Consider the following 20,227-nt stretch of genomic DNA (forward strand, 5'->3'; position numbering starts at 1 on the left):
GAATTGGGAGGGTGGTTGCTCTCTACAATAATAGAGAAGGTAGATGTTGAGAACAGTTTAGGGGAAAAATATGAGTTTCATTTGGGCACATTGATTTTAAGTTGTCTATTGAACATCTATTAGATATCTGAAAGGAATTTTGAGATGTAAAATTGGGCAGGAGAGATTGGGACTGGATAGGTCCATTTGAGAATTATCAGCAATAGAGATAGCAGTTAAAGCAATTGGCTGCTGACTAAATCACCAAGTGAAGAGGTATATAGGAAGAAGAGGTATAGAGGAAGCTGGCCCAGGACAGAACCCTAAGGGATATCTATAGTTAGAGGATGTCATCTGAAGGAGGATCCAGCAAAGGATACAGAGAAGGAATAGTACTTGAGACTTAAAAAAATTTTTTTTTCCAAAATTCTTACCTTCTATCTTAGAATCATTACTTAGCATTGTAACAATGTAACATTTATAAGTCTAAGGAATTTTGAGGTTTACACATTGATTCTAAGTCAGAAGAGTGGTAAGGGATTGAGTAAGTTTCCCAGGTCACACAGCTAGGAAGTGTCTGAAGCTGGAATTAAATCCAAGACCTCACATCTCCAGTCCTAGTGCTCTATCCACAGGGCCATGCAGCTGCCCCAAGACTTAAGTCAAAGGTTTCTGATTTTTTTAAATACAAGAATCTAACTCTTGAAAGCATGACTATACTTGTATTCTTAGTGCAAACTTTATAATAAGATAGTGTTAAAATACTTATTTGCCATGTTATTGAACTAGCTTTGGTCTCCCTATAAACACTTTGGTTAGAGAATATGCAGGTTTATGAAATCACAGATAATTTAAAAAATCTTATATAACCTGGAGTTATTGTAACCCTTCTGTTCCCTAATGCTTTTACTGAGAGAAGTTCATCAGTAGTGGTATTAGATAAGCGAAAGTGGAGAATATATTATGAACCTCTCTGAAAAATTGAGTTATAGTAATTTATACCAAAATATAATTAATTACAGTGGTATAACTTCTTTTTTTTTTCTCCTGTACTTAGCCAAGTTATATACTTTAGGGGAGTCAGAAGGGGCAGTATTTAATCATTCAATCAACAAGCATTGTGCCTTATAAGCACCATGCCAAGCCTTGAGGATATAAAGGCAAATGATAAACAGTTCCTGCCATCAAGAAACTTGCCATATGTAAGTATGAACAAAATAATGTATAGTCACTTTTACTCAGGCCATCATTTCTATTCCTTTCAACCTGAGAATGGACTCTCCTTTTTTCTTTCTTTTTTTTTTTTAATAATCCCTCACTTCTTTCTTAGAATTGTTACTGAATATCAGTCCCAAGGCAGAAAAGGTGGGGGTGGGGTAAGGGCTAGGTATTAAGTGAGTTGCCCAGGGTCACACACCTAGGAAGTGTCTTTGAGTACAGAATTGAAGCCAGGACCTCCTATCTCTATACCTAGCTATCAATCCACTATAGAGCCACCCTAGGCTTCGATTTTTATCTTTGACTTTATTTTGTTCTGTTCTAGTCTTCTACTATATTTCAAGCCTTGTTATTGTTTAATTTCTTCCCTTTCTCCTCTTCTTCTTCCCCCTTTATGCCACATCTTTCATTACAGTGCAAACTTCTTAAGGGCTGGGACTATCTTCCTTGGTTTTATTTTCGTCTTCAGGGCTTAGAACAATGCCTGGCACTTAGTAAGCACTTCAGAAATGCTTTTATCTGTCTACCTAAAGCATATATGAGATAATTTTGGGACCCTCCAGGCTGGAGTCAATAAAGGCTTCAAGTAGAAATTAATGCTTGAAGTGAATTCTGAAGGAAATGAAAGAATCTTAGAGGAGGGGATGAGTAGGGATTGCATTACAGCTATGGGGAACAGTCAGTGTAAAAGTGAAATGGGAAAGAAAGCTGTGTATAAAGATCATTAAGAGAGCCAGTTTGATTAGACCATAGTGTATGTAAGAGAAGTACTTTGTAATAAGGCTAGCAAGGTAGATAAGGGACCAAGATGTGAAGGGTTTTAAATGCCAAGCCAGGAGCATTATACTTGATCCAAGCAGGGGTGGGTAGACAATCATACATGTATCCTGGTCTACATTTGGAGGCTGAGGTTTATTTGGTAGGATATCAATTAGCTGATAAAATCCAGAAATTAATTAAATAATTCTAGAAAAACAGACTGCAAGTCCAGGTGATATAGTTTTTACAAATCTAATTTGGTTTCACAGAACCTGGCTTGAAACTCAGAGGCCTTTAGGCCCAACTTGTACCTGACTGAGAATCCATTTTGGGATGCAACAACTCCAGCAAGAAGTTTTTTGATCTCTTCTCAAAGAACTCCAGTGAGCAGGAACTCACTACTTCTCAAGGAAGCCATTCCACCTTCGTGTACTATAATTATTAAGAAGTTTTTCTACATATTGAGACTAAATCTTTCCCTTGTCAATTTCTACCTATTTCTCCTACAAACAGAATGTTTAATTTGTACCCCATGACAATCTTTCAGATATTTGATGATAGCTATCATATATCCCAAGTTGTGCTTTTTTTTTTCATCAGTCTAAACATCAGTAGACCTTTAAATGATACTCTCCAGTTCTTTCACCTTCTTGGTATCCTTCTTGATGCCCAGATAGTTACATCTTTCATAAAATGGTGTACTCAGAACTGAACATAGTATTCCAGATGTTGCCTGGACTACCACAGGATATAGCCAAAATCTTGCCTTCTTTGTTTTGGACATCATGCTTCTGAGTATAATCATAGAAAAAGTAAAAATACAATGTGGTTTAGTGGAAACAGTGTTGATTGTAGATTCAAGAATTGTTTTTTCATCCCAACTGCCTCTTCTTGTCTGTGTGATCTTTTTTCAAGTTATTTAACTTTTCCTGATCTTATGTCCCCTCTTTGTAAAATGGAGGGCCTTTTTAGTTTTAAATCTGTGCTATTATAGTTAATGACCTGATATTTATTTTGCCTTGTTTATATATTGTTTGCATTCCATTATTATCCCAAATATTTTCCAATGTAACAATCATTTAATCATGCCTCTCCCCCATACTGTAATTGCAAAATTAGTTTTTTAAAGCCAGGTTTGGAATTGTACATTTATCCCTATTGAATTGTTTTTCATTTTATATTGCTCATCCTTTTATTTAAATTTTATTTTTACATGAAGATCTGCCTTTTCTACCTCTCCTTTCCTCTTATCCTCACTGAGAAAGTAAAACCTTCTGCTTCAGATATGTGTAATCAGCAAAACAAAATCTTGCATTGACTGTGTTTAAAAAATGTTTTGCTATGTATTCTGAGACTATTGCTATAAAGCATATTTCATTATGTATCTTCTGGAATTGTGGTTGGTCATTGTATTCATCAGAGTCCTTAATAAAGAATATGCACCTTTTTAATAGCTTTTTGAGAATAGTTTGAATTGCTTTCCGGAATATCTAGACTATTTCAAAACTCTACCAAGAGTTTATTAATATACCTGTTTTCCTACAGAATCTCCAGCATTTATTATTTTCCTTTTCTGTGAACTTTGCCAATCTGATGGGTGTGGGGTAGAATCTGAGTTGTTTTAATTTGTATTCTTCTAGTCATTAGTGATTTAGAGCATTTTTTTTTCATATGGCTAATGATAGCTTGGATTTTTTCCTCTGAAAAATGTGTTCATATCTTTTGGTCATTTTCAATTTGGAGAATAGTTCTTATTCTTATATAGTTGACTCAATTCTCTACACATATTAGACATGAGAACTTCAGAGAAACTTGTTGCAAATATTTTTTCTGATTTCCAACCTCTATAATTTTAGTTACATTGGTTTGGTTTGTGCAAAAATTTTATGTAATCAGAATTGTTCATTTTCTTTTTCTCTTTTTTGTTTGGTTATGAACTCATAGATCTGACAAGGAATTTCTTCCCTTGTTCTTCTGATTTACTTATGGTGTCACCTTTTATGTTTAAATTTTGTATTTGTTTGGGACTTACCATGTTATAAATTGTAAGATAATGGTTTATACTGAGTTTCTTGCTAGACATCTTTCCTGTTTTCCTGACATTTTTCTATCAAATATTGAGTTCTTGTCCCAACAACAGTAATCTTTCTTTCAAACATCATACTACTGGGCTTGCTTGTTTCTGTATATTGTGTACCTACCTAATCTATTCCATTTCTTATTCAGTACCAAATTGATGATTATTGCTTTTTAATGTAGTTTAAAATTTGATGCAGTTGGTCCCTTTATTTCTTACATTTTTTTTTCATGGATACCTTTGATCTCGACTTTTTTATTCCTCTGGATGAATTTTATTATTTTTCTTAGCTCTCTTTAAGTAATCCTTTGGAAGTTTGATTGGTTTGGCACTGAATAAATTAATTTAGATAGTATTTTCATTGGCTTACTCCACTTATTTAGATCTGACTTTATTTGTGTTAAAGAATTGTAATTGTATTTACATCTTTACTGTGCATGTATCTTTTGCAGGTAGAATTTCTGACCATCATTTTAGTCTATTGAAAATCATATGAGTCCTGAAAATGTTAGCCAACAGACTGTGGTCCTGGGGAGAAGGGAGAGTATATTGAATATTAAGTCATAGTCCAACCACGAAATTTGTCTGACAGGAAGGGGGGATTCAAGGCCTCCAAGAAGCATTAAGAATTTGACTTTAAACACATTTAAACCAAAGTCCACCTTTGGATTCTATCCATAGAGCATTAGAGTAATGACTTAATAATAAACAAGATAATAATAATAATTTATGTAGCACCTACTATATGCTACTCACTTGGAAATATTATTTATTTGATCCTTACAGCACCCTTGGCAGGTAGGTACTGTTATTATCTCCCATTTATCCATTCTATGAAGAAACAGAGGTAAAGGAAGTTAAGTCATTTGCCCAGGATTATGCATCTAATGAGTGTCTTAGGTTAGATTTGAACACAGATCTCCTTGACTCCAGACTTAGAACTTCATCTACTATGTCACTTAGTTTCCTATTTTAGATTAAGAAAGTTAACCAGTCACTCTGCTAGGGCCAAGGAACCCTGGGTGATAGAATGGAGAACAGATATTCAGATCAAACAGGCACTGAGAATTACAGGGAGACATTAACTTTTTAATTATTCCTTACATATCCTTCAATAAGCACCCTTGATTTTAGTGAAGCTTCTGACTCTTTATCTTCCATAAGAGTTTTCTTAATGATTTAGAAATTAGGAAAGTATAGTCTTAATCACACTACTAATAGATGATCTAAGTGTTAACTTGAAGATTCTACCCAAGTAATAAACATTTCTTGGGCTAAATCTGGAGTGAGAATCTGAATTTTTTCCCATGGGAATATGCTCTCTAGCTCATTCTATTTAATTTTCTTACATAAGACCATGTCATATGGGATCAAGAATGTGTTCATTGTACAAAGTTGGTATTTATTAGTTGTGGTATTTTTTAAAAGACAAATACCATTCATAAAATGTTTCATAACTGGAAATGTGGATCCATAGGAATCATCAGTAGGGAAGGTATGAGGAGTAACATTTAAAGATAGAAAGTCAGTTAAAAAAGAAGATAGGTTGTATAAAAATAGAGCATTTATGAAGCATTTGCTTTGTGCGAAGTACAGGGGGGATTCCTTCTGTGATGGTGGATAGCCTTTTTCATAGTGAGACTTTTGGCACAGTCTTGGATTATTGTGTTAATTAGATAATAGTTTATATACATATGCATGTATATAATAGATTAGATAATGGATTGAGTAATAGTTGTCATTCACACTTGATCATCTTGCAATATATTTTTTTAAACCCTTACCTTCCATCTTAGAATCAATACTGTGTTTTGGCTTCAAGGCAGAAGAGTGGTAAGGGCTAGGCAATGGGGGTCAAGTGACTTGCCCAAGGTCACATGGCTAGGACGTGTCTGAGGTCAGATTTGAACCTAGAACCTCCTGCCTCTAGACCTGACTCTCAATACACTGAGCTACACAGTTGCCCCCATCATCTTGCAATATTGATGCTACTGTATACAATATTCTCCTGGTTTCGCTTCACTTTTCATCAGTTCATATAAGTCTTTCCAGGGTTTTCTGAAATTGTCCTGTTTGTCATTTCTTATGGCACAGGAGTAGTTCATCACAATCATATATCACAAGTTCAACTACTTGCCAATTGTTGTTCATCACCTCAGTTTTCAATTTTTTAAAAATATCAGTTGTCTTTCATGCATGTCTTTGTGACTCCTTTTTGGGCATTCTTGGCAAAGAAAAAAATCAAAGTTTGCCATTTTTCCAACTCATTTTACAGATGAGGAAATTTTGACTAATGGAATTAGATGACTTGCCCAGGATCCCACAGATGTGAAGTATCTAAGGCCAAAGTTGAACCCAGTCTTCTTGACCCCAGGTCCATCATGTCACTCTGTCCATTGGGCTGCCTATATATGGCCCCAATCCCAAGTGTAGCCCAAACTAGTATAAATTATAATTGGGAAATATTTAACAAAATAAATAAAAACACAGTTGAACAATATTTGGTTTTCTAAACCAATTTGTAGCTTAAGTGACCCCTTTTCCATTTGAGTTTGGCGCCACTGATTTAGACAACATTATTGTAATAACTGACATTTATGTAGCACCAACATATATATATATACATATATATATGTTCACATTTGAGTCTCCCCTAAACCCGTTGAGGAAGATGTTATTATCCCCTTTTTATAGATGAATCAGAGAAGTTAAATTATTTGCCCATGGTCACTCAGTTAATAAATATTGGAAAGAGAATTCAAGCCAATATTTCTCTATCACTCTTTTCCTCCTATTGCTCTGCCTCACTTTTTTTTTTTTTTGCTATAGAGAATGAGGACTAGCCTAGCTCATAAGGCTTTACAGATAAATACAGAAAACTATAAATGTTATGTACTTTAACATTCCTGCTTCCAACTGTTAGGTTTTTTGGACTGTTTGACTATTTTAACTATATTTTAATCTTTCCTTGGGCACAGGGGATGACACCGTATTTACCTTAGTAGTAAGTAGAGCTTTTGTGAATTATATCAAGAGATTTTGAGAAAGGAGAATATTCTTTTCATCTATAATAGTTATATTCAGTTCTCTGGGAAATTTTTTTTCCAGCTTTAAAGATTCAGTGAATTGTTCGTGTGGAAAGAAGTCAGGGTCAGTTAAATAGATTAAAGTTTAAAAAATAGATTAAATTAAATAGATTTGGAAAATGATTCAATAAAGTATCAAAATTTATTCTGATAAATATGATGTTTTTCATTTAAATATAATTTCATATACTGTTGCATTTTACTGTTCATCCTGAAAGTCAGGGAAAAAGCACTGTATTTTGATAAGGAATAGATTTCATTGTAGTTCTGTGTTTAAAAAGAACACACACACACACACAATTCTGAGCTAATTCTGGATGCTAGTGCCATTCTTGATGTATATGGCCATGTTCTAAGAAATCTAAAAAGGTTTTACTTTGTCATATCTTATGCCTATTTTGTCAAATAATGCATTGCTCCCTGTATGAATACCAATCTACTAACTCATTTGAGGGCGGTGTTCTTTTTAAGGCTTAGATTCTCTGATTTTTCCCAGGGGACAGCTTGATATTTCTGTCTGACATTTCTCTGAAGAAAAATAGAAATTGCAGCAACATTAGTTTCTCATGTTAAAATTAGTAGATTATTATTTTATATTTATTCTTTTCTTCTCTTTTTTTAACCTAATCATTTTATTTTACATAATGTACTTTTCATTGTAATAGGAAAATTAAAATGTAATTTTTCATAGAGAGTTGAGCTTTTTTCCTCTTTGGAAGCCTTGATTTTTTTTTAAAAAAACTGAAACATAATTGTTTTTAGTGATGCTTAAAAATTTTTAAATCATGAATGAATAAAGCATTATTTGAAACTATATCAAAATATGAAATTCTCTTTTTCAATTCAGAAAGTAGATTCTACTTAGTGTTACCAGATAAGTTCCTTGAAATACATATGTGTAGGTCTGGAAAAGATAGGCAAGTTTCCATACTTAAATTATTTCAGGAAAATATGAACATATATGTTTTACAGTCTTACATTAGTTATAGTTTTTCCGGGGAATCTGGTCATCTGGAAGTTTTATGTCATTCTCATTAGACCTCTTAGTTTGTGAGGAGTTGTGACTATTCCTTGATTTTTGAATCAAGATTTTCTTTTCCACTTTCTCCATTACAGGGCATCTGAATATGTATATAATGCCATATGGATGAGAGTAATTTCTTTTGGAGTTGATGGTCTCCATTCAGATTTATCCTAGGGCTACATCCTTCTGTATGCAAAGTCAAGAGAAGTCATGAGTATATTTGCATGTAATTTGCATGTATATGCTATGCAGTCCATTCTGAGGCAATTTTGAAATTAAAATTGCTTTAACCCTTAGGCTTTTCATAAGGTGATTTTTTTTTTCTTTCCCCAACTTACTCAATATGATGTTCCTAAACCTAAACTTGAGTGTACTTACTTCACAGAATTGAGTCTGGGAGACTACTTGGTTAGTATATATCATATTTTGCTGTTCAAAACTGTGGAGAAAACACTGACTTTGACAATTGATTTGTTTTTCACTTGATGTAGCTCTTGATCTAAAAAATATTTTATCTCTAACATTTTTTTTAAACCCTTACCTTCCATCTTAGAATCAATGCTATGCATTGGTTTGAAGACAGAAGAGTGGTAAGGGCTAGGCAATGGGGGTTAATGGACTTGCCTAGGGTCATACAGCTAGGATGTGTCTGAGGCCAGATTTGAACCCAGGACCTCCCATCTCTGGGCCTGGCTCTCAATCCACTGAGCCACCCAGCTGCCCCCGTCTCTAAAATTTTAAAGTTTCAAGCATTTGATTTTCTGACATTCAATAAGGAGAAACAAATGTTGATAATTTGCTATATGTAGAAATGCTGCTCTTTGTTCTAATTCTAAATATAAGTCATTTGTTTTAAGTGTATTAGTAGAAACTATCAAGTTTTTATGATACCCTTTGTTATTATGATTACCCTCTAGTATTTCTCTCTTTCATACTAATTAGAACAAGGTGTACACATCTGAATTTAGAAGCCTAGTCATTTAAAAGTTCTCTCTTAAAATTTGAAAAATTTGAGTCATTTTTTTAATTGCTCTTAGAAGCTTTTCAGTTTTGGTGATCTTAAATATGATAGCTCTATTGGACTCAGAAATAAAAATACTTGATTCATGGTTTTCTATCTGTTTGAAAACATGTCAAGTGCCTGTGGTATAGAAAAATAACATTTCTAAAACAGAGTTCTTAGAGCATTTTCTATAGTGCTAAATACATTAATTTTAAATACTAATTGAATATAAAATAATCTCTTGTGGATAATGAAATATTTTTATTTTTATTTTTTTACTGATCTAAAAATTAAGGTAAAATTTGAAGACTTGTTTTGGCTAAATATTATTTTTGCTTAGCCTTTATGAGCACGTATGTTAATTTAGATTTTCATTTTAGATATTTTAGATGTTCATTCATGATTTAAAAATTTTATGACAATGGGAGGTCCTAGGTTCAAATCTGGCCTCAGACACTTCCCAGCTGTGTGACCCTGGGCAAGTCACTTGACCCCCATTGCCTAGCCCTTACCACTCTTCTGCCTTGGAGCCAATACACAGTATTGACTCCAAGACAGAAGGTAAGGGTTAAAAAAAAAATTTATGACAAATTCAACAATTTAGAGGTTATATTTTGGGTGTGATCTTATACCATCTTTAATGTTTTATTCTCAGAATAATCTCATATCTTATTATGGCTTTGGTAAAAGTCTGTATGTTATTGCTTAGTAATAGAATATTAGAGCTGGAAAAGACCTTATATTCCATTTTCTCATTTTATAGATGAGGAAACTGTGAGTCTGGGATTAAATAACTTTCCAGGGTTACATACAAGTTAGGAGAAAAGCCTGAACAAGAATCAAGGTCCTTTAAGTCCAGGCTAATGCTCTTTATACTACAACTTGATGCCTTTCAAATCATCTATTGTGGGGGGTGGGGGATGGACCTAACATCAATACCTTGTTCAGATTTGATTTTGGGATGAAACGAAGCATTCATATATCATTGAAGAATTAATAAAGGCAGTTTACTTTACCCTAACCCACTGAGAACATGTAAGAGATAAAGTGACACAATGTTTATAGAGGTGGCCCCCTTTGACCCTAAACAGAAGTGCGTTTGGTGATCAGAACAAGATATGGTAACTACTGTGATCTTAAGACATCCATCAAGTAGGTGACTTTAGATGACCAGGAAACTGTCGAGTGAGGCAGAAGCCAATCAGGTTGTAGGGATAACATTGTTTCCTTTTAGTGAAAACTAAGTCTGTCATGAGGAAATGGGGGAAATTCTGGACTTATCATCCCACTTTATTACAGGGTTTAGAATGATAGTGGGAAGAATATGGGATTTGTAATTGAACTGGAATTTGAATCTTTAACAATTGGCTTACTTACTTTGGACCTCAATTTCCTTATCTGTAAAAAGGAGGGGGTTCTATATAACCTTTAAGGACCCTTCTAGCTCAATTCTCTGCTTATTATCATCATCTATTCTTCTGTCTAAATATAGTCTTTAGCAGTTTAATTGATCTCACAGTTATCTCAGGCAGAATCTGTCTTTCATTTAGAGGTCTAGTTTAACTCAACTTGGTATCAATCACTAAACTCTCTGACACACAAATTGAGAATATCAAAATTACCTATGTTTCATTTCTCACATATCTGTTGTGAACTTATTCTTTTTTCTCTATCAATTGTTTCTTCCCCTCCCATTTTTCCCTCACGTATGCATAGTTAAAACTTTGGTCATCCAATATTCATCCTTTGAAATACTTAGTCCTCTTCAGTTATATCATTTTCAATTACCTAGCACCCTTAGTTTTTCTCTACTAGAAAATGTTACTACACTTAACCATGCCCTCTCCTTTCTCTCCTTTCCTCTTCCTCCCTTTCTTATTGTTAGTTCTTATCAGCTTAAATATTCACAAAGTAGTAATAAATTGTTCTTAATTTCCATAGCTTCCTGGGAAATGTTTGACTTCAGGCTTCCAGACAAATTTACTGTTTCTCAAGGATTTGTGTATAACCTTTCCAATTTAACAAATACTGATTAAGTACAAGACACTTTTTACTGCTTTCTGCTAATCATTTGGAACACTTATTCTGGTTTTCAGATGCCCCTAGTCACACTCTTGATTTCTAAGAATTATATCTTCTTTCTAAAAGACTTAAAAAAAGAAAATAAAAAAACCCTCCTTATAAGTCACTAGTTATTTTTTTTCTGTTTTATTGATTTATCTTTCACCTCTTCTAATAAGGGGAAAATAATTTTCTTTTCTCTCTTTAAAAAGACAGTATTCCCTTTCCTTCCTTCCTTCCTTCCTTCCTTCCTTCCTTCCTTCCTTCCTTCCTTCCTTCCTTCCTTCCTTCCTTCCTTCCTTCCTTCCTTCCTTCCTTCCTTCCTTCCTTCCTTCCTTCCTTCCTTCCTTCCTTCCTTCCTTCCTTCCTTCCTTCCTTCCTTCCTTCCTTCCTTCCTTCCTTCCTTCTTTCCTTCCTTCCTCCCTCCCTTCCTTCCTCCCTCCCTTCCTTCCTTTCCTTCCTTACATAATGCTTTTCATATCTGGCTGTTTCTTTGTTTTCAAGATGTATGTGTCAAGTGCCAAGGAGTTAAATTTTTTTTAATTAAATTCTCCCCTAATTACATATAAAAATGGTTTCAACATTTTAAAAAGAATAGTCTTGAATTCTGTCCCTTCTTCCCCTGCCCTCCCACCCCCTTGTTGAGATGATAGCAGGCTCATATGGATTTTATATATGCAGTCTAGTTACATGAAATTTCTATTAAATGGTTAAAAGTTAATTAATTAAATTCTTTTCAGTAGATTCTGTTAGGATTTTTTTACTTTTACAATTGGCTTTGGATACAAAACATGTTACCAAGAAAATCCTTTAGAATTTCCTTTTTCTCTTTTCTTCCCTTATCCTCTTTTTCCTTTCTATCCTTTTTCTCCAGTCTTCTCTCCTTATATTCCCAGGGCTGGAATTAAGAGCAGCCGCTCCTGGACCTTACTTCAATGCTGATGGCACTGAAGCTTTGGTCTGCTCTTATTTTCTTGCCTGGATGGGCTTGCCCCTCCTTCTGGGTATTTGAGGACCCAGCCCCAGACATTTACCATGTCACTTCCAGTTTCTTTCTGGATGCCTATTCAATACTGTCCCTGCTGTAGCTCAGAATTTCAAAACTAAAGTGATCCATCCACCAGACTCGGCCTCTCCTGGCAGCAGGGATTACAGCATGGGCATACCTGGTCAAAATTGATTTTGAAAAGAGATTGATTATTTTTAATACGGATCATTTGTTCCTGTGAAAAACATTCAAACAGAAAACTTGACAAGGTTTTAAAACAATTTAAATGGTGGATTTTATCCTAGCAATTATTTTTCTTGCTGCCTGACTTTCTTTTCCACCATTTCTTATACCTTAAAACAATCTTCTACTCCTTATTTGCTAAACTAAAAAAACAAACAAAAAACAAAAAATATAAATAGCTAGCATTTACAAAGCACTTCATCTTCATTACTTATTTGATCTTCACAACAAATGGATGCTATTTTTATCCCTATTTTCAGATGAGGAACCTGAAGCTGAGAGACTTATTCAGATTCTCACAGTTAGTGTTTGAGGAAATTTTCAAATTCATGTCTTCCTAACTCCAACATCCATTGCCCTACTTTCTCATTTAGTGAATTGAATTTTCTCATTTAATAGAAATGAGAAACAGCAACAAACCCAACAACAAAAAGAATAGCTTATAAAAAGAAAAAAAGAATGATTATATTTTTCCACAAAATTATATTTAGAAGGTGTCATTTGGGCAAGAAATTTAATTTTTTTTCTGTGTTGTGTAACTTTCTTTGGTTGGATTTTGATTTGTGTTGACACACTACTCTTATTAGTGAAACAGATTCTTACATCTGTTGAAATGTTGAAATAGCCTGCCATATATCTTTCTGTCTTTAATAAATACTAGCTCTATTTACAATAATTACTAAAAAGATGATTTAATTAAACCATTTCCCCTCTTTTAAGAAAGCAATTCATTTTCATCAAAATATTAAGACTTGGGTTTTAAATAGAGCACTAAGCTGAGTTTCTTCTATTATACGAAGATATGATTTTTTTGTTTTTTAAATTCTTATTTTACTATGCATAATATATAAAATGATATTGGTTATTGTGATCTGAGACAGCCTCAGTCACATAAGAAAGTAAAGCTTCTGGAGAGCACAGTTTCATTTTTGCCTTTGTATCTTCAGAACTCAGCCTAATGCCTCTCACATAGCTAATATTTAATAAAAATTTGTTGATTGGTTGTGAAGAAAAAGGTGGGTTATGATACTGGATTTGTTGTATGCCAAGGGAAGGAATATTAATGAATAATAATATCTAGAATTTGTATATTTCTTTAAGGTTTGAAAAGCACTTCACTTTTTTCATTTGATAGATTGAGAAAGATAGATTACAAATAGAATATCAGATTTTTGTATTTGCTTTATTGGCTTGCTTTCTGTATTTAAGGCCAATGATAATCCACTTTCTCATTTAACTATGGTAATAGCCACAAGGAATCCATGTATATCTTTAGAGATAGGTTTTTAGAAGAATTGTTGGCCTTTGTGGTTAACATTGTTTGTTAATTTTGCTGCTTTTTAGAGTACAATAATTACAGAATAGTGTTATCATACCATGGCAGTAAAAAAATAAATACTCTATTTGTCTTAGTGTTTTTTATTTTTCTTATATGCCTTTGAAAGATTTTGGAGGAATGACTTTGGTCAGACAAGGATATTTTGATTTCTAGAAAAGTTAATCAGCTATTGTGTGCTCACAAAAAACATTTAGCACCAGATATGTTTGGCAATCTTTGCCTCCTTTTTGGTTTCCAGAAGCATATTTGTTTCTGTTTTGGGTATAAGTATATTAATTGTGATGAATATCCTGCCTAGATCTTATATTGTCTTGAGAGACTAAAGTGGGCCTTGTATTGATAAAGAAGTTTGGGTTTACTTGAAAAGAGGCGCATTAATATACTTTATTTTGGGGCACTGGAGTCTCCACAGAGGTAAAACCCAGACCTTTATAGCAATTCTGCTATGGTAGCTAGTAGGGACTGTTCCCATGCATTTTATTTATATCCCTTTTACCTAGTACAGGGTTTGGCACATATTAGGAACTTAATAAATACTTCATTTTTGATTCTTTATCTAGGGGTAGCCAGAACTGAACACTCTGCAGGAGGCCTGGGGGAAGGGGTGGGGTGGGTGTGGGTAGGTGGGATGGGTGGGTGTGGGTGTGGGTGTGGGGTTGGGGATGGAAGAATTGAATGAAATAGACCAATCACCTCTTTTCCTGTAGGTTAAGTTCATCTTAATTTAAGTAACTCAAACCTTTAGAACTGTTAAAGAAAAGCTACTGTCTAACTGTGCCTTTCTTATTTTCATGTTGTATCTGTGAATTTTATTTTTTGTTTCTAACTGCAAGACTTTAAATTTCATATTATTAGATTCAGTCCAGCATTTTAGCCTGTCAAGATCATTTTGGATGTTGATTCCCATTCAGTGTGTGATACTCCTCCCAGTTTTGTGTCTTAGGCAGATTGTATGAACATACCATTTCTTTATTCAAGTCATCAGTAAAAAGGTTAAGTAACCCAAAGACAAGCAGAGATCCCTAAGGTTCTTTACTGGAGTCCTTTTGTTAAAAAACAAACACAAAACAAAACAAAAAACAGACTGGATATATCCCACAGGGAGGATGTACCCCCCAGTGGAGGCTTGGACCCAGAGGTATAGAGAGAGAGAAAGAGAGAAGAACCCCCTTCTCAAAGTGGTGTTCAGGAGGAAACAACAGATATAACGGGTTGGCTCAGAGAGAGGAGAGGAGGATTGAAGATTTTCCCTCTTCTGCCTTCTCTCCTTAGCTAAGCTGTTCTCCCCAATTCACTCTTGTCTCTCTTGTCCCCCCTCCACTATTCGAGTCCAAAAGGTTCCCCTTTGATGTGTTCACTCACACTCAGCTTGGGGAATAGGTAACTTTTAATGTTAATCAGGTAATACAAAAGGAATAACGGGCAGGGAAGAATGGGAAAAGGAAAGTGGGAAAAGGGGGTCCCTGTCTCTATCTAAACCCTTTTCCTCCCTCCTCGAGTTTAGGGGGAACTCAGGCCTTGGCAGCCTGAGCCCCCCTGAGAGAAAGTCAGGTAGATTCACCCCTGGGCAACAGGAGCTCAGGTAAAGTCTGTTAAGGTTTCTCTTCAGAAAGTCCCTTCAATTGGGAAGTATTGGGGGGGAAAGATTTCCAGTCACCAGCAGGAAAAATGGATAACACTCAGGAAAAAGTCTTTATCCACCTTCTCTCTCAAGACGGAGAGACCCTCACTGTTCTCCCAGCCAGAGTCTTATCTCCTCAGGATTTCACTCCTGGGGCCCCTCCCCTGTTGAGGTGATCAATTTCATATACTCTTCAGTCTGGTACTTTTTCTCTAGTGCCAGCCTCTATCACAAATCCTCCATTTCCTGTTGTTCCCATGGTGCCACCTTGGCCCAAGCCAGTTACTTATCTTATTTGTCTATTCTAATCTATCTATGCTACTTTTTGTTCCCATCTAACCCCCTTTCCCAAAATAATAAATCTTATCCTAATCTGTCTATTTTTATTCATCTAAATTCCTATCTTATGCTAAGACTGAGTGGTAGGAAGAGGGTCAGGATTATGTACCATCAAAATTTGTACAATATAAAAATTTCTTAATACAAAAAACATTCCTATTGCGATCAATATAAAATTTAAATCTTAAAATTGAACTATCCTATACCTTATGTAATACTAATTCCAATGTAACAATTCACAACATTTATAGCTATATATCCTATATATATGTATATATATATATACATATATATAGTATATATATAATTGTATCCAATGAAATCTGATTTATTCTGTCCCTACATTACCTCTCTAGTTACAATATTCCCTTTTCCACCCTAAGCTACTCTGTCCCTATCTATTAACGGTTAGTATTTTAACTCTCCTTTCTATCTATATTACTGGATTATATCATTATTATACTATATATATATGCCTGCTATTTTTACACATTTACAAATGTCATTAATATACATATATATACTCTGGTAGTAGAGATCTATTTACAAATATAAAATTTATGGGCTGTCCTTATTTATGGCACAGCCCCTAATGTCAATGTGAAATTTGTTTGTGTTCAAAATATGTCATGGTGGATGCATATTTATTCCCATGTATATGTGGATGTACTTCCCTATATGTGAAATTTACATGATCGGTGATTAATCTTAAGTAACCCATTTTCCTGAAGTTTATTCCTCATAATGTCTTTGATTCAATCCTTTCCCGTTGTCTGTGTATCTTCCATCCCTTGGTATTGCTTGAAGTTTGTCACAGGTCTGGGGTGCCTTCTCATTTACAGGATACATACTTGTCTGTCGTCTTACCTTGAAAAGTGGTCTCAGGTATTTGGAACTACAGGATCATGCATGTGTGTAAGATTAACATGTGCGTGCATATAAGAGTGAATATTTTGTTGCATGTGGGTGAAATGTTATATAGGATGTTTATGCCATCCTCATGAGTGCAAGTGAGATTTTTTTTTAATGTAATGAATGTAGGCATCTTTCTTAATGTGTGATAGTAAGGCGATTATTCTATTCCTATGTGGTTGATTGTAGAGGTTAATGATATTGTAGTCTAGGCTTGAGATTAAAATTCGTATATAAATTAAGTAATTCCAAGGGATTCTAAATTCACCCAAATAAACTCCCTGGAACCACTTTTCCTGTGTTTCACAGGCTACACTAATCCTCCCTGATCTAACTAAAGCAAATTTATGCTATCTGTCTTGGGCATTACTCTATTTCAGTTTCATGCAATAATTTTGTTTGGATAAGATGCTCCAATAGCATCTTGGATGTTTTTCATCTATATTTACTGGGGTTAATGGACTTGTATCAGTGTTTTTTTGTTTTTTTTTCAGCTAGGGCTTGTCATTATGGGCTTAGGGGTTTTTCTGATTTGATTAAATTTTTTTTTTTTTCTGGATCATGTGTCAGATCTTATGACTAGTACCAGTCTGGGTTGTTATAAAGTTTTGTGTTGTTTTCTACCCTATAGAACTCAAACCAGATCTGGTACCAAGTTCTCTATCATATTATTTCCAATTCAGTGTCACTGTCCCCTAAGTCATATTTGTTACAAAATTCTTCATGTAACAGTCCAACCATGTGTATGTATCAGGTAGATGTTTGATCTGTAGAATTGTATTGGAAGACGCATGGTTAGACCTGCGCATGGCAGTAAAGGAATTGACCTTTGATCCCAGCATTCTTAAGATTCTGGCACGAATCCAGATTTCTTTGTGTTTACCTGGTTCAGTTAATCTATGCCTCAAACTTGTTGTAACTTACATTTGAACCAATAGCAATCCACTGTGTCTTCATAAATATATATTACGTACCTTTTATATCATTATGTTAATAAATACAAGGAGCCACCAGAGAACGCCCTCTTTTACCTTTTTCTCTCCTACCTGGAACTTGGCCTCAAGCCAGGAACCACTTCTCTAATGGAACTTCTTTGTTCTCTGTAAAAGATCTTTCCTTCCTTTTCTCCTAACCTCAAGGCAGTGTGATCTGCACTTAGAGCGCAAGACTCTGAAGCTATCATAGGTTATACTCTCAGCTCATCTCTATCCTCATTCCTGACTCACGTATTGTTGGTTAAGGTTATCTTTCTGCCTTGTCTCCCTGCAAAGAAAGATAACCTGGGCTTTCTGTGAGGCTCACTCTATTGTTTGATCTGCATAGGTGTCTGGCTCTAATTCTTTGTTCATCCCCCCGGCTTCAGCTCTCTCCTCAAAGCATAATTAGGTAAACTTTTCTTTTTAGTATAACGGCTGCTGGTCAGCATGTTATACTTCAAAACTACTGACTCCTGTAATATACAGAATTTCCTCTACTGATAAAGAGTTTCCTATGTTTTCAGTTGCTGAATCAGAATCAGAAAAACTTGTTTGGTCTGAATTCAGGTGTTCACTATGCCAATTTGTGTCCAATTCATCTAAATTTTTGTGAACTTTATCATAAAGCTTGATGTATTCATAGGGTTCCTGTTCTTCATCACTGTTTTTTTCAACTATTATTGTACCATTTGGTACTGTATCATCTGGGTATGAGTCTGACTTTTGGTCACTGATTTCTGTACTCTCCAAGTCTTTCATTGGCTTTTGTTCAGTGACCTATTGTAATTCTGTGTCAGGTGTTGTTAACCCAGGTTTTGTGTCTTGCTCTGACCCTATTTCAGTGATTTCTGTATTTCCAAACTCTTTCTATCTGTTGACCAGTAATATGCTCTAATTCTGTGTTCTGTGGTAATAAATTTGATTCTTGTGGGTTTACTGCTTCCTGCAGATCTGCTATTATGTTACTGGAGTGCACAGGTTCTACCATATCTTTTGGATTAGGTTCTTGTGTATTTACTCTCTCTTGTGAATCTTTTGATATAGAAACCATTCCCTCTATGGTGGTATCTTCTGGGAATGACTTCAATACAGATCCACTTGCCCCTATATCAGTGAGAGGTTTATGCTTTTGTTTTCCTACTTCTGTCCCAAGATATGGTTCTGGAATTTCTTGTTAATTAGCTATTATGGTGTTAACATACACAGATTTTCTATTATCATCTTTACTTTCTTGTCCCAGGGCTTGTAATACACTTGTATCGCTTTGGAACACTGCTGTCCATGAGCTAACAGCTTGTTCAGAGGAAAGGTTTGTGTTTGTATTAATTTTAGTTTGAGAACTGCTTGGATGATGTTTCTCTATCAAAGACTCTTCTGTTCCTACTCCCTTACATTGTTTTGCAGTCTCTAGTTCAGGGAATAGAAAATTATTGGACGTTTGGTATTGATCTGTACTAAACCCATCCCCAGGACTGGTATCTTTGAGTGTTATAGGATTTCGTGGGTAAAAGTCTTTGGCTTTTGGATTTAAGTTAGTTCTCCCCTCATTTTCCTTTCTTTCCCCTCTTATATGTATAAATGTAACAGCTCCAAAATCTTTTGCAACTGTAAATGCCAAAACTGTAAGTATAATTTTAGTGTTTTGACTTAATGTCTAAATACGTGGTCGCCATGGGAAATTCCCAAATATGAAAATTCCCAAGTCAGCTGGGGATTATGGAGATTTTAATTAATAAATAGAGAAGGAATTAAGAGAAGGAGAGAGAGAGAGAGAGAGAGAGAGAGAGAGAGAGAGAGAGAGAGAGAGAGAGAGAGAGAGAGAGAGAGAATTAATTTAAACTGCTCTGGCTCAGGCTGCGCCAAGCAGTGGTTAAAGGCCTTGGCCAAAATGGCCTCCCTGAACCTAAGGGAAAGAGGAGTCAGTCTTATAACTCAACTTGAGACTGTCTCCAAGCTGGGTTCCAGTCCTCCACTGAAAATTATTTTCTGAACTGAATTCAGAATCCAATTCCACTCCAAACCCAATTCCCCTGAACTGACTTTTACCCCTTCCTTTTAAAGAAATTTTCTCCCCTAACTTTTCACGTCTACCAATCATGGTAGATGCTTTTTCCAGGACTTCCATTCTTAGTTCTCATCTTCTTTGGTTCTCACCTTCTCTGATTAGATTATATCTTCTGAGTACCTCTTTGTTAAGCTTGCCTTTTGTAAGTTACTTGACCTTTTTGTGATTAATTTAACCTTTACAGGTACTTAACACATTTTTGTATTCAATCTAAAAATAGACCTAGCTTAAGGTTCTAGCTTTACTATAAGGTATGAGTTGGGGATTTTCATTGTTCAATCAGGAGTTTACAACTTTATCTTCCCCTAAGGCACTGTCTGAGTAGGGTGGAATAATTTCCAAGTTCACACAGCAATGTCTTGTTTAGCTATCTTGTCAGAATGGTCTGCATACTTAAGTTGCTGCTTGAAAGATTTGCTAGCCCATTTGATCTTCCACTGCTTAGACCCATTCTGCAAGCTAAAAAATTTTCCAAAAAGAATTTAATCTGTGCCTTGCTTTTCTCCATGCAGTTTTGTGTGCCCATGTATTGTGAA

At 34.9% G+C, this 20,227-nt stretch overlaps 1 protein-coding gene across 11 annotated transcripts in view; it reads left to right on the top strand.

Moving 5' to 3' along the window:
* KIAA1328 (KIAA1328 ortholog) overlaps positions 1–20,227 on the top strand; it is a 577,332-nt gene that overhangs the window by 62,165 nt on the left and 494,940 nt on the right. For 2 of the 11 annotated variants that reach the window (XM_056820800.1, XM_016431402.2), the window contains one exon: positions 1,037–1,181. The exons of the other annotated variants lie outside the window; for them this stretch is intronic. In XM_056820800.1, the coding sequence (XP_056676778.1) occupies positions 1,144–1,181 (38 nt within the window). In that variant the 5' untranslated portion in view covers positions 1,037–1,143. The remainder of the gene's footprint in view (positions 1–1,036; positions 1,182–20,227) is intronic. 11 annotated transcript variants of the gene reach the window in all.

Source organism: Monodelphis domestica, chromosome 3 (assembly GCF_027887165.1).
Source record: "Monodelphis domestica isolate mMonDom1 chromosome 3, mMonDom1.pri, whole genome shotgun sequence".
Taxonomy (NCBI): Eukaryota; Metazoa; Chordata; class Mammalia; order Didelphimorphia; family Didelphidae; genus Monodelphis; species Monodelphis domestica.